This window comes from Lepidochelys kempii, chromosome 1 (assembly GCF_965140285.1).
Source record: "Lepidochelys kempii isolate rLepKem1 chromosome 1, rLepKem1.hap1, whole genome shotgun sequence".
Lineage (NCBI taxonomy): Eukaryota > Metazoa > Chordata > Testudines > Cheloniidae > Lepidochelys > Lepidochelys kempii.
Window position 1 is genome coordinate 199,963,346 of NC_136380.1, and position 15,172 is coordinate 199,978,517.

Sequence of the window (15,172 nt, forward strand, 5' to 3'; positions counted from 1 at the left end):
TTTGATTTAACTCCATATCCTTTTCCATCACTACTCTAGCGATAGCCTTTTCCTCTGCAGTGCCTGTTGTTACACTCTGCTTCATCAACTCTCCATCTCCTCCAATGTCACCTAAAATCTTCTCTCCCTTTCCTGTGCCTCTCAAATTTCTCTTTCTTTTTGTTACTTATTTATTTGGCCTAGTAACTGACTAGAACAGCACCTCACTAATTACAGTGATGCACTCTGTGAGTGATTGGGTTTTTTGCAGATTAGTGAGTTAAGTGGACAAGCAGGTTAAAAAAGAATAACCCAGGCTACCACATTGCAAAATGTACTTAATTCATTTATTTGACAAGTGTTTTAATGATAACATTTCATAGTATGCTAGTAGATACCTAGTACAAGAGAGCTGCTTGGGATGGGGTAACTGAATGATTGACTCCATTCATGTCCGTGTTTCTCTTGATCTTAGAATCTTGAGTTTGGTGCACGTCTTCATTATGGGCCTGATCATGTGCCACTGAAGATGGTGGGGACTTTGTCATTGATTTCAATTGCCAAAGGCTCAAGCCCTAAATGTCTCTGAGTGTGAAAAATCCCATATTTGACCTTTCTGGCAGAAGTCATCAGAAAGTCGTCTGTCTGGACTGCAACTGCACAAGTGTCCTTTTGAGTGACACTCTTGAAATCTGGTAGGCTCATGGACTGCCAATTACATGGAGAAGGGAGAACATACATTTGAAAATGAACATTTCCAAACATCGCTCTGAGGCTATGTCTGCACTGCACTTGGAGGTTGTGACTGGTGCTCGTGTGGACACGCTCACACCAGCTTTAATCTAGGGAGCATGGCCAATCTAGAAGACATGGCAGCATGGACTCTGATGTGACTAGGAACATCCGGGATTCTGACCCTCCGGTGGCCTGCACTGCTGCTGCTACACTCTATTTTTACCCAACTACCTGTTCTAGCTCTGATCCAGGTATGTTTTCTCAAGCTGGGACTCACAGCCCCAGCTTAAAGTGTAGGTATACCCTAAGTCTAAAGGAGATTCAGGCTCCTAATACAAACAGATAAAGTTGCTATTTGCACTGATGGAGCTTACTCTGATTTCAAACAGGGCTAAATTCTTCTAATGCAAATAGTGACTTTGCCTGTCCACACAAGGGAGTTTCACTAGTGCAGTTATACCAATGGCTGGAATTGGAGCAAATCCCCAATATGGACAATGCCAAGATCCTTGCAATGTGAAATCTCTCTACAGCACAGTCTCAGTTATTAAACGCTGAGAGGTGGGGAGAGACCACTGGGGTTTGTGTGCCAACTAGAAGGTGTGAAAAAGTAATGAAGTGCACACGGAAGAGCTTCTACTGTATTTTAACCTTGTGTGCAGTGGTTTGGGGATGGGAGGCATCTGACACAAAGGTGCTACGCAAAATAATGTTGCGCATGTGCGAAGTGGCTAAATACAAAAAGAAATAACTGCTAATAAAATGTGTGTATATCATAAGCATTTTAGCTGTGAGATGCAGCTACACATAACGTTCAAGGGCGTCCTCTGAGGTTGCAGCTGCAATCATGTTACTAGACTAAAAGGTGCCGTGGGTTGGTACGGCAGTTAACAGCTCCACAGGCAAAGGAGAAGAACTGTAACATCAGCAGCCAGCTGGTGCTGCTTGATGCTCTCTTTGTGAGTTTAATTGCCCCTTTCCCACCCACCCCAGCCTCCCCAAGTTTGGTATCATCAATATGTCTAAAGGTTTTGAAATTGACAGTCAAAGGCTGTCATCCTGCAGATGATGAACTTCCACTGACGATCCCTGCGGGGGAAGAGAGACAAAAGATAGACATTAATGAGGTGAGGGCAACCGCAGAGGATAAAATTATACAAATGAGAACAACTTTGCACTAAAGGTGCCTCCAGCTAGCAAACTCTGTCTGTCAGCCACGAGCCCAATCAGTCTTCCTCCAAGTGTTCCCTGCTGTGCGGTTACATTACGGAAGGCAGCTGAATATTTCAAAAGATTGATAATGCCCTGCCCTGCCCCCTGACAAACTTAAGAGCATAAGGCCACTGAATTACCCATCAGAAGATAATGACTTTTAATCATGATCTACCTCCAGTAAGCTTCAAACCAGTGACTAGAGGAGAAAAGCCAGGCTGGTTATGATCAAAAGTGAGTGCTCAGGTGATGAGTTGCTCTGTAAATTGTGGTACATGAAATGGGTTGGTCGTCTTCAGCTGTCATACGGTACTGGGTAACTAAAGAATTCAGACGTAGAGTAAAATATTGGCAGATGGCAATTGTGATTTAAATTAGTAATGAGTGGCTCTCCAAAGTTTGGAGGTTTCCAGAAGCTCTGCTACAGCTAATTGTCTGAGCTTGAGTCTGAATGCCGGGTTGGTAACATTGTGAGAGCTGGTCCAGGCAAAGGGGAGATTTCCTTCCCAGATCCATGCACAGTCTTTGTCTTCTGCCGGCAACCCCAAACGGCGCATGCCGCTGTGCACTCATGAAGGATAGGAGGTGCTGTAGCGAATGGAAGACAGATACTGATCTCACATTTGCTGGGATGTGACTCGATTGACTTCAGCTGAATTACTCTTGACTTATACTGGAGGGACATGAGAGAAAAATTTTGTCCCCCTGGACTCTCTATAAGTAAAAGTCCTTTCAGTTCAGTTTTAATTTACTGTACATATTATTATGGTAGTTTTTCCTCATTTTAACAGAATATAATTTAGAACAGTGTGTCTCTCACATTAACCAGCAGGGTTTAATCTTTTTTTTTTTTTTTAGATTTTTGCTTGCCTAGCTAGTTTTGACTGTTTGCTGACACATATGTCACTAAGGGCTAATACAACGCCAAACTTATTTTTAGATTCAGTTTAAGAAATCATCACCTGTGGGTACATGCATGCTGATCACAAATGTGTTACTCCTTTGGTCGCGTGGATACCCAGAGATACAGATACGTCATGCTTCAACAAGGTTTTACAGCTCAAAATTAGGATCTATTAAACTCGCCCCTGTTGGAATGGAGGCTCTAAGCTCAAAAGCTCAGATCCAGTACCTTTGCCATTAAAAGAACACTGTTAAGATAAAAATCAAGCATGTCTAAAAGAAATGTTCTTTACTTCCTGTATTAATAACACTGTCTATGATATTAAACCAGAAAGAGTTTTGAAACATTAATTTAGATCTCAATCCATCAGACCATTAAACAAATTTAATTTTAAGCCCTATTCAACTTTTCGGGACTATTCAGGGTACAGGTGCCAACTTTCATTTTTCTGGGTGGGTGCTCCGTTCCCTACCCCCAGCGCCCCCTGCCCACCGCCAAACAGTTGATCAATGGGTGGCTGGTGGGTGCTGAGCACTCACTATTTTTCCCCATGGGTGCTCCAGCCCCAGAGCACCCATGGAATTGGTGCCTATGATTCTGGGCTTACTTTGTACCCTTTGTGCTGTTTGTTTAATCTTTTGCATTTCTCTTAGGGTATGTATACCTTGCCAAAAAAAATAGGTGTGTTCTTGGCTCAGGTTAGCTAACTCAGGTTAAAGTTAGGTTTCAGAGGCGCAGCCATGTTCGTCTATATCCGCAAAAAGAACAGGAGGACTTGTGGCAACTTAGAGACTAGCAAATTTATTTGAGCATAAGCTTTCATGAGATGAAGTGAGCTGTAGCTCACGAAAGCCTATGCTCAAATAAATTTTTCAGTCTCTAAGGTGCCACAAGTCCTCCTTTTCTTTTCAGGTTAAAGTAGCTGTCAGGACATAGCAACTTGGCTTCTAACTCAAATCAGCCCCTCAAATTCAATCCCAGGCTCCTCTGACCTGAGTTAAAGCTGAGCTTCTGTGTCTTAACCTGAGTTAAGAACACACTGACCTATTTTTGCAGTGTAGACATACCGTTAATTAGGAAGCAAAGCTTTGCCGGTCACTTTCACTTTGGTTCTCATGTACCTAGTTCTGTTGTTATCTGAGGAAACCCAAATACTTGTTTCCAATTAAATTAAAAATTTACACTATTTCTAATCCTAATAGATTTGATTTCTTGTTGTTATACGAAACCTAATTGGGAGCCTAAAACACCTGATGGTTTAGCTAATCTATCTGGGTAGTCAGTAGGGTGACCAGATGTCCCTATTTTTTAGGGACGGTCCCGATATTTGGGCTTTGTCTTATATAGGTGCCTATTACCCCCCACCCCCTGTCCTGATTTTTCACACGTGCCGTCTGGTCACCCTAGTAGTCAGGGTCTCCCTAGGCATTTCTATTGCACTTACCGCACAGGTAGCTGAATGCCAATGGGCTTTAATGATGATTCTCATAGCAGTTAAGAGATTTCTCACTATTCAGTTCACTCAAGCAAAGACATAGAAGAACAGATGACAAAAATCTCTGTATACCAAATTATTGAACTTCGTGTAAGGCGTGTGGCTGGGCATGACGTTTGTGTCCTACCACTTGCACTGCCAAAACCTGCTGGGTCCCCACAGGGGCTGGAGCGGCAAAGGGTTGCAGAGGAGGGTGTGCACCGTGCATTTTGACATGTACAGTAAATTCATGGCCCACTCCGCGACTGCAGATTCCAAACCAGGCTTTAGGGAGACCTGGACTGGTGGCACTTGGGCAGAACAGCCTGGGTTAGTCATTCTGGCAACTAGAGAGCTGGAAAAAACAGCAAGGTCTGTCGGTGTCCAGCAGCCTCCCTAAAGATTCCCAGGCTGGGTTGCATTAGCCTTTTCTTCTCTAAAATCCCCAACTGCGGCTATCATAGGTTCAGCTCCACCAGTGATAGGGATGGTGGGGCTCCTGGGTATAGCTGGCATTGTAAGCACCGTGTTATCGAACCCTGCTCAAAGGTGTTCAAACCAGCAGCCAGCTCCTTGTCTACACTAGTGCTCCCACTGCTACTATCAATGGGGATAGTGCAGTGGGAAATGCTAAGGGGAAAAACCTAGTGTAGCCATGACCTGGGAGTCTGGTCTCTTCTCTACCACAAGGGAACGAGGCACCTCTGATCCAACTGCCTGTCTCTTGCGTCGGTTACTCCTGCTTCTGGTAGGAATAGTTTCTGCTACAAGGTTGCCAGTAAGCAATCATCAGCCCCAGGCAATTTTGTCAGAAACTATCATTTCTGGGACTGTAAAAGCCTGGGAATTTATTATTATTTCTGCAAAGCCACGACTCCCATGGCATCGTACTGACAACCTTGGCCAGGGGGACTCCCTGGTATGCTGCCAGGGAGCTAGGACGGTCACTGTGGCCAAGGCATCTCTTCTTTCCCTCCTTGTCAGGTGAACTCCTAATTTGCCTCTCTCCAGCCACTCTTGGCAACAACTGGCTGCCTCAGTACACCCCAACTCAGTATCTGCAATGGTATCCCAGGCCATAATGGTGGGTTAGCAAATTGGCTTGGTGTCGCGGCTAAAATAGCCAGCAGTGAAATAGTTAACAGTGTTGCCCTGTAATTTGACCTCATTATAATTGAGTCAACACCCCTATTGGATTAATGGGGGCTGTTCACACTTCTCAGGCCTATTTTTTCAGACTGTCTACAAATTGGGCGCTGCATTTTTCTACATTAGGTTCACATTTTGAAGGTTATCTCTGCAACCATGATGGCTAGAGAGATAATTTAGTTTAAGGTGGAGACTTTGGAGCACAATAATGCAGCAACTTCAAAAACAGACCAATGATATCCATTTGCATGCCAGTATAATCTCACTGTACATAGAGCCCTGCTCATAAGGTGGTAACGAATGCTAATGGTAAATAAGGGTCTGGCATGATTGATACAAAGTAATTAACTCATTCTCTGGAAAGGAATCAGTGTTATATTTCATTAACCTTAATTCTCTGTGCCTGACTTGCAGCATGCTTCAAGCTGCTCACTTACCCTATGTTTTATATCGGTGTCGCTGCTGATTTCAGTGAAGTTATTCTGCATTTACGTTGTGTCAAAGGGGTGGAAGAATCAGGCTCATTATAGGTAAAATTCTCTATTTTAAACCACTCCATATTGGGCCTTATGAAACACCGTGGGTTCTACAGTCCCCCTTCCAATTCCCCAGTAGATTAATAGGGTTTCCCTTTTCTGTGTGTCCTTCTGCCTGAAACCCAGCTTCTGATTCATCAAGCTGTTTGTGAATGGGTCCTTACACTAATGAACCAGCTTGATCTACAGTACAGAATATTCACCAGTGTTTGGCCCAATCCACGTTTAAGTTATTGAAGGGATGGTGCTATTCAGTCACATTATGATTGTGTATGTAGCTATGATGTTGTGCCTTTGCTTCCTATATTCTGCAATTACTAAGAACTCTCCCTGTGTGCATAACTTGTGTATTTATAGGTTTCAGAGTAACAGCCGTGTTAGTCTGTATTTGCAAAAAGAAAAGGAGGACTTGTGGCACCTTAGAGACTAACCAATTTATTTGAGCATAAGCTTTCGTGAGCTACAGCTCACTTCATCGGATGCATACTGTGAAAAATACAGAAGATGTTTTTATACACACAAACCATGAAAAAATGGGTGTTTATCTATACAAAATGTTTTCTCTCCCCCCACCCCACTCTCCTGCTGGTAATAGCTTATCTAAAGTGATCACTCTCCTTACAATGTGTATGATAATCAAGGTGGGCCATTTCTAGCACAAATCCAGGGTTTAACAAGAACATCTGAGGAATGGGGCGGGGTAGGAAAAAACAAGGGGAAATAGGTTACCTTGCATAATGACTTAGCCACTCCCAGTCTCTATTCAATCCTAAGTTAATTGTATTCAATTTGCAAATGAATTCCAATTCAACAGTCTCTCGCTGGAGTCTGGTTTTGAAGTTATTCTGTTGTAATATCGTAACTTTCATGTCTGTAATCGCGTGACCAGAGAGATTGAAGTGTTCTCCAACTGGTTTATGAATGTTATAATTCTTGACATCTGATTTGTGTCCATTTATTCTTTTATGTAGAGACTGTCCAGTTTGACCAATGTACATGGCAGAGGGGCATTGCTGGCACATGATGGCATATATCACATTGGTAGATGTGCGGGTGAACGAGCCTCTGATACTGTGGCTGATGTTATTAGGCCCTGTGATGGCGTCCCCTGAATAGATATGTGGGCACAGTTGGCAATGGGCTTTGTTGCAAGGATAGGTTCCTGGGTTAGTGGTTCTGTTGTGTGGTATGTGGTTGTTGGTGAGTATTCGCTTCAGGTTGGGGGGCTGTCTGTAGGCAAGGACTGGCCTGTCTCCCAAGATTTGAGAGAGTGTTGGGTCATCCTTCAGGATAGGTTGTAGATCCTTGATAATGCGTTGGAGGGGTTTTAGTTGGGGGCTGAAGGTGACGGCTAGTGGCGTTCTGTTATTTTCTTTATTAGGCCTGTCCTGTAGTAGTTGACTTCTGGGAACTCTACTGGCTCTATCGATCTGTTTCTTCACTTCCACAGGTGGGTATTGTAGTTGTAAGAATGCTTGATAGAGATCTTGTAGGTGTTTGTCTCTGTCGGGGGGGTTGGAGCAAATGTGGCTGTATCGCAGAGCTTGGCTGTAGACAATGGATCGTGTGGTGTGGTCAGGGTGAAAGCTGGAGGCATGTAGGTAGGAATAGCGGTCAGTAGGTTTCCGGTATAGGGTGGTGTTTGTGTGACCATTGTTTATTAGCACTGTAGTGTCCAGGAAGTGGATCTCTTGTGTGGACTGGACCAGGCTGAGGTTGATGGTGGGATGGAAATTGTTGAAATCATGGTGGAATTCCTCAAGGGCTTCTTTTCCATGGGTCCAGATGATGAAGATGTCATCAAAATAGCGCAAGTAGAGTAGGGGCGTTAGGGGACGAGAGCTGAGGAAGCGTTGTTCTAAGTCAGCCATAAAAATCTTTTGTAGTGATAAACACCCATTTTTTCATGGTTTGTGAGTATAAAAACATCTTCTGTATTTTCCATAGTATGCATCCGATGAAGTGAGCTGTAGCTCACGAAAGCTTATGCTCAAATAAATTGGTTAGTCTCTAAGGTGCCACAAGTATTCCTTTTCTTTTTGTGTATTTATGCATCACCCTGAACAGGGGAGATGCACATACTGTCTGTCTTCTCTCATGAAGACTTTATTTTTGTTCCTTTCTGTTACTTTTATTTTAGATGAAAGAAAACAATTTTAGATTGAACATATAGTGTAGCTCTTTGCATATTGAAAAACATGCAATTGAAATACCCTCAATTGTTAATGTAAGTTCCCTGAATGTCTACAAACACAGGCATTTTAGTCCCTTTTACATGACTGTAAATTATAAGAATTGGTTTCAGGCATGGGGAATAATCTGAAGTCATGTCTATAAGAATATGGAAATTACTGTACCGGGTCAGACCAATGATCTGTTCCTGTTGGTACTCTGCTTAAAGGAGTTCCAACCAGCAGCCAGTCACCAGCACTAGGCTCTACTCAATGGGTCAGAGAAAATAATCATACAATCACCATATATAAAAGCGGGGGAGGTGTGATATTAGGACTGCTGTGAGGCTTCAGGGGGGATATATCTACTGTTATGGCGGGGTTGGGAGTGGAAGAGGAGTTCCAGTCCTCTTTTCCTTGTACCCCCAATGATAGCACCTAGCAACTGTCTACCTTAATCAAGCTAAAGATGGCAAAATGCAGTCTTCAGGGGCTCTGTGGCTATGGCAATTGACGCCAGCGTAACAGGGGATTGAGGGCATTGTATCCTTCATTTCTGGAACCGTAAAAGCCTGGCTTCTAATTTGTCAGGAAGCAGCATACATCTGATGTGGGTCACCTGCGGCTGATGCAGTGTGGCGCGCACACACTGAGCATGCAAATGAGCAGAAGGAGCAGTAGATGTGTCTCCAGACACAGCGCGCAGCATTTGGCAGTCCTGTGTGGCCTGAGGGAAACACCAAGCGCCCTACACACCTGCTGGCTCCCCAGTAGCCTTCATGAAGGGTGGGCTGAAATGAGCACCTCTGTCCTTCCAGGGGTATGGGATAGTCAAGCTGGAATTTTAAAGATCTGGATAATTTTATAAACAACAGTATCCGGAGCTAGGCAAGAGCCAAAACTCTAGATCCAAACACCAGTAAACCTGGGGGAGCGCAGATCCACATGTGAACTTCTTGGCTGAGGCCCACTGCTAATAATGCTTGTAGTTGTGCCTACTAATCAAATCTCAGCTAAGATGATCACCACTGAGGACAGGAAGGTATTCCTCCCCTCCCCTATGTACAGCCCATAACAATTAGCCAGGTGCATGATGGACTTCCCCAGATGAGGGATAGTGCATTTGATGGACCATTGTTTGATCCAGTATGGCAACCCTATATTCCAGATGGGGAGGAGCGGGGAAAATACCCACTTTTTCTCCCACTTCCAATAACAACACAAAGCAAAAAGCAAACCTGTCCACAGCAGAGAAGGTAGTAGTTGCTCCCCGGATGTAATGATCATAGGTGTACATCATCATGTCCATATCTTCTCCATAGTGTCCCGGCTGCTCTGCTGTCAGACTTTATGTCAAGGGAAAAGAAAACACAATTTACCTTTTGGAAGAAATGAGGAATGAAATAGAATTAACTGAGTGCAGATCAAGTGCCAGAATCTTCACCTCTATTTCTTTGAAAGTTTTTACTCTTTGAAAGTTCTTATTCTTTGACAACATCATAATGCAGAGTCCTACACATAACATGGTTTTGTTTCTCTTGCATGCAATTTGTTCTTGGAATCCTTTAGGCAATTACAAAGAATTTAGCTTGTGTAGAGTAGGTCTGATTATTAAACATAGCAGCAACTCTGGGAGAAAGGCAATCTGAATAAGAATATAATGCCTGTCTATTTCTTCTGTGTCTGTTACTTTCCTCATATCAGTTTGTTTGGTTTAGTACTGCAAAGTGTCCTAAATATTGCCAAGTCAAATAAATACAACCATGTCTCCATTTATGACTTATACGTATGCATATAACAGCTATTGTGTTCCTCTTTCTTCTCTTTCCTCCCGGTTTGTATTCAGGCTTTAAGAGAGAATGATCTGGATTAAATGTGTAAAGTGTAATTTATCCAAGGATCTCAAAGTGCTTCTGCAAACATTAATTGAATTATAGTTACAAGCAACCCTCCTGGGAAGTAGGCAAGTAGTATTATTCCCATTTTACAGATGACTAAACAGAGGCACAGAGAGGGTAGGCAGCTTGCCCAAGGTCATCCATCAAGACTCTGGTGGAGGTTGGGAATGGAGACAAGAGGCTGGATTCATCACTGGGTTTATGCAGGTGTAAACATAGTTATATCCATGTGAATCTGAAGTAAAATAGTGATAAATCAGGTTTCAGAGGAAATTCTGTCCCAATCGAAGTCAATTGCAAAACTACCCCTGACTTTAATAGAAGCAGGACTTCACCCCAGGAGCTCTAATTCCCCGTTCCCTGATCTAGGCCCCAGCAAATTCAGCAAAGTCTTTAAGGACATTCTTACACACACAAATAGCCCCCTCCCTATTCAGCAAAGCCCTCAACTATGCGCTTGAACCCAATTAAAGTCAATGGGATTTAAGCACATCCTTGAATGTTCTGCTGAATAGGGATAGTACTATTGGGATTACTTACATGTTTAAAATTAAGCACATGCTTAAGTGTTTTGGTGAATCAGGGCCCTAACCGGTAACTATGGGAACTATCAGAAACTGGAAGAATATTTTAAGGCAAGTGTATCTGATTTTTCAAAAAGATCATGTTTACATATTAGCTTAGGCTGCTTTATTCCAGAACTGTTTCTGTGATTAAAAATTCTCTGAAATTACCACCAATGGCTGTATGATTAAATGCATTTTACATTACTTTGTTTACCATACTATTGAGCTGTTTGTTTTCTCTGTACATAGCAGATGTGACTTAATTACGGGTCATTTTCTGCTCTTGAAAATGAAAGGAAAAGACCATCCAGTGCAACATCACAGTTGGCAAAATATTATTCCCGGGCAAATGAAAATAAGAATCAGGTTAGAATTCTGATGCGGATGTTTAAGACCTTAAAGGTATCAGGAGCGGATTCCTTTTTACCCCACAGGCATTCTTCTGCCACCTATCCCTAACCATACACCATCATCAAACAAATTAGTGATTGCAGAATGAGTGCAACACTGCCTGGTCTTATCTGAGAAGTGTGTGATCAGGTCGGTGTAACAGCATCCTCGTCAGCATTCCAGCCAGGGGGCTGGCGTTCAACCCAGTCTCTGTGGTGCCTTGTTGTTAAGTGATGATCCACATACAACAACATTTCATCACTGATACAGTCAGCTGCTGCAGGCAACCAAACAGAACACCTGTCCGAAGGGAGAAATAACACAGCCAGGGGAATGGATGATTGCTGAGCTGGGTTTTCTGATAGAAGGAAGGAGACAGAGGTGTCCTCTGTGGATGAGAGGATTTGGGCGATAGGTCTGAATTCAACTCCCACTGAAGTCCCTGAAGAGATCTGGATCAGGCCCAGAGTCATTCTCTTAGCGTATGCACAATGTGCCTCAAGTGTTGGGTTGCCAGGCCTCTAGTTTTTGACCAGAATGCCCAGGCAAAAAGTGACCCTGGTGGCTCTGGTCGGCACTGCTGACCAGACCGTTAAAAGTCTGGTTGGTGGTACAGTAGGGGCCTGAGGCTAAGGCAGACTCCTTGCCTGCCCTAGCTCTGCGTGGCTTCCAGAAGCTGCCACCAGGTCCCTGCGGCCCTTAGGCTCATGGGCGGCATGGGAGGCTCTGTGCGCTGCCCACGCCCTGAGTACCAGCTAAGCAGCTCCCATTGGTTGGGAACCGCGACCAATGGGAGCTGCGGGGTGGTAGCACCTGCAGGCGCGAGCGCACCCACAGTGTGAGGAGCCTCACTGATATACCTAGCAGCAGCAAGGACCTGGCAGCTGCTTCCTGGGAGCTGCCAGTAAATGCTGCTGGGATCCCATACCCCGAACCCTCTCCTGCAGCCCTGCCCCAGCCCGGAGTCCCCTCCTGCACCCAAACTCCCTTCTGGAGCCTCCAACCCCCTCAAACCCCAACCCCCTGCCCTAGCTCGGAGGCCCCTCCTGATCCCCAAACCCCTCATACCTGGCCCCATCCTAGAGCCTGCACCCCCCAGCCAGAGCCCTTACCCCCCTCCCAGTCCCCAACCCCAGCTGGGTGAAAGTGAGTGAGGGAGAGGGAGCAATGCTGGGAGGTGGAATGGGGTGGGGGCAAGGCCTCAGAGAAGGGGAGGGGCAGGTGAGGTCTGGGTGTTTGTTTTTGTACAATTAGAAAGTTGGCAAACCTACTCAGGTGACACATGACTGGAATTCATCGCTGAATTTGGTCCATCGGTTGGATCATTAGCTTCCTCAGTTTGGGCAGGGTACTGACAGGGGGTGTGACGTGAACACTGATCCATCCCAAATACGAGTGCGGCGTACACGGCAAAATTTCTTTTCAGTTGTTCCCAAGTGGCAACCTTAGTTGGAGGAGTATTATTGTGATTGATAACAGGCACTGTATTATTTCTGCTTTGGGGACATCTGCCTTCATGCTCTTAAATATATATCTAGGGCTTCTGTTTTTCACGGTTTATTAATAGCATTGGCGAGGAATTTTTAACAATTTTTGAATTTCATGTAGATGTCCAAAAATTGGGGATTTTTAGGGCTTTCTCTTTGTATATACTGTAATAAGCAATGTATATCACATAAGACCATAAGAACGGCCATACTGAGTCAGACCAATGTTGCATCTAGCCTAGTATCCTGTCTTCCAAAAGAGAATGAACAGAACAGGCAATTATCGAGTTATCCATCCCATGCCCTCTCCTCCATACCCCTGATCATTTTTGTTGCCCTTCTCTGTTCCTTTTCCAATTCTAATGTATCTTGCGCCAATGCTCTGTCTTGCACTGAGCTTCTCCTGGCCCATTATGGACCCTGGCAGTAGAGAATAGTCACGTGTAGCGTGCTCTGGCCTTGGCCCTGACATGCCCATTCCACCTCCTACCCTATCCATGTGTTACTGGTTACAGTAGTACATGCTGTAATAAGTGCTCTCTCTGAAAGCTTCCAAAAGAACTACTTTACAGCACACGAGAGAACCTTTAGTGCACACCAGCGAGGTTTACTCAGAGCAATTAATGTGCAACACGTTAGGGCGCTTTCAAAATCACACCCTCATAGTCCGTATTCCTGCTCTGTGTAGATAAACTCTTAGATACCATCATTGCAGGGGGGGGGTGGTTTGGTGTTTACTGGATAAATACCCATTTTTTATTTTTTCTTGTTTTGTGTCAGGGGTGTTTTATCAGTATTTATTGGTTAAAAGCAAAAATCAGAAGCCCTAAATATGTATTATTTTAAGCAACGTCAGACACTTTGCAGCATGGGCAAATCAACTTGACTTTGAATATTTATGTTACTGTCTTATCTAGGGTCTGATTTTCTCTTACAGTAAGTCACTCTAGCAGTGTAAAGGAGCCCTTGAGTAGATGTAAATCGCTCCGTGAGGATATCCCCTGTGCAGGAGGTCTCCCCAGCTGGTGTAGAGCTGGAATAAGAGCTCAATACTGTCCCTGTTCTCAGGCTCCAGTATGGGAGGTGGAATGGGCATGTCAGGGGCATGGCCACAACACACTACACAATGACCATTCTCTACACCCAGAGTCCATAATGGGCCATGGGAAGGTGAGTGAAAGATAGAGCAGCCTCAGGGATGCTCTAACTTACGGTGTGGGCTAGGCAGGCCCTTGCACCGTGAGTGAAAGATAGAGCAGCCTCAGGGATGCTCTAACTTACGGTGTGGGCTAGGCAGGCCCTTGCACCATATCAGAATGTGGGGAGTGCAAAGGTCATCTAAAGCTACCTTTGCCCTTCCCCCCTCCACACTTCCTGCCCCAAATATGGGAATGGAGTAAATGAGAATCAAGCCCCTACCATCAACCCCATGAGTCTACCAAAACTAATGGGATGTAGGCTGAAGCCTTTGAGTTTTGCTTTATTATGAATACAAATGCTCCTGAGCCCCTTTTGTTGTGGAGAGGAATGTTATGAATAGGGCTAGGATAGCATGGTTCAAGTTCACTTAGGTCTTTCTGTCTAATTCTATTTTCTTTGACGTTAGCTGTGCTCGTTTATGTAACTCTTCCCGTAAGCCCATATGTCTCAAGGTCAGCCTGATTGCATGCTATCCTTTAGAGAGAGATGCAAATAATTAATCCAATTGCTGGGTGGTGTGCTATTATCCGCCCTTTGTCTTTCACCCCTTTTTGGAGTTTGGGAGCCAAAACACAGAGAGATCATGCTCTGCATGTTACTACTGGTCCTTTCCAATACCTGGGTCTTTCTCCCAGAAACAGAGATGAAATGTATGTAAATGGTTAAAAATCTCTCAAACTGAGCTGGCTGGCTTATGTGATTGGTAATGGATCTGGAGCCTTTCACCACTGCTGGAGGTTGCTACTTCAAGGCCAGGCCAGGCTGGTCGTGAATGTAAGTTATTACCATTTAAATGTTGTACAATGGCCTATGTGGAATACCTCGGTGGTCTCAGTCCAGGTGTCTGCATCACTGCTTGTCGGCAGCAGTCTCAGAAGCAAGGCCAAGGATCTAAATGTGAACTATCATCTCCTTTTTGGTCAGCGTTGAGGCACATTAGCAGAGCAGAGCACTCCTCCGGGGGTGAAACTAGAAAGTTCTACTGTCCTGGATGTGCTTGTTCAGCTGATGGGGGCCAGAATCCGTCTCGGGGACTGGGTTCGAATGTAGAAATGCACAGAAGAAAAGCAGGCATCCGTTTGTGTGTATGTGGAGCTTGGCGGGACTACATGAATATATATTTAGTAATGGATTTCCTCTTTGTCCTTCATGTTGGCACCTAGATATTTCCTAGAGTTTTGTTTGTTTGGTTTTGGTGTATCGTGACTTCAATTCTACAAGTCGTAGGGTGGGCCAGGATATGTGTTGCATAAAAGGCGTGTTTAAAGGCGCTGCATCTGAAACAGGATCTTTATTTTAGCTTGAAAGTAGGGTTTTGTTCTCCCTGGGGAAGAATAACTGCATAAGAGGTTAAAAGTACGGGTAACGTTATTTTATTCAACCCAGGGAGAGGTCTGTAATAATAAACAATAATTACGAACATGTCTCATCCATGATCTCGGAGCAATTGACCACAGTGGGTCAGTAGCAT

At 44.3% G+C, this 15,172-nt stretch overlaps 1 protein-coding gene across 2 annotated transcripts in view; it reads right to left on the reverse strand.

Moving 5' to 3' along the window:
- Positions 1–322: 322 nt before the first annotated feature.
- Positions 323–15,172, reverse strand: part of DPT (dermatopontin) — a 47,873-nt gene continuing 33,023 nt past the window's right edge. For both annotated transcript variants that reach the window (XM_073308035.2, XM_073308026.1), the window contains 2 exons: positions 9,399–9,506; positions 323–1,803 (listed from right to left, as the gene is read on the reverse strand). In XM_073308035.2, coding sequence (XP_073164136.2) covers positions 1,737–1,803; positions 9,399–9,506 — 175 coding nt within the window. In that variant the 3' untranslated portion in view covers positions 323–1,736. The remainder of the gene's footprint in view (positions 1,804–9,398; positions 9,507–15,172) is intronic.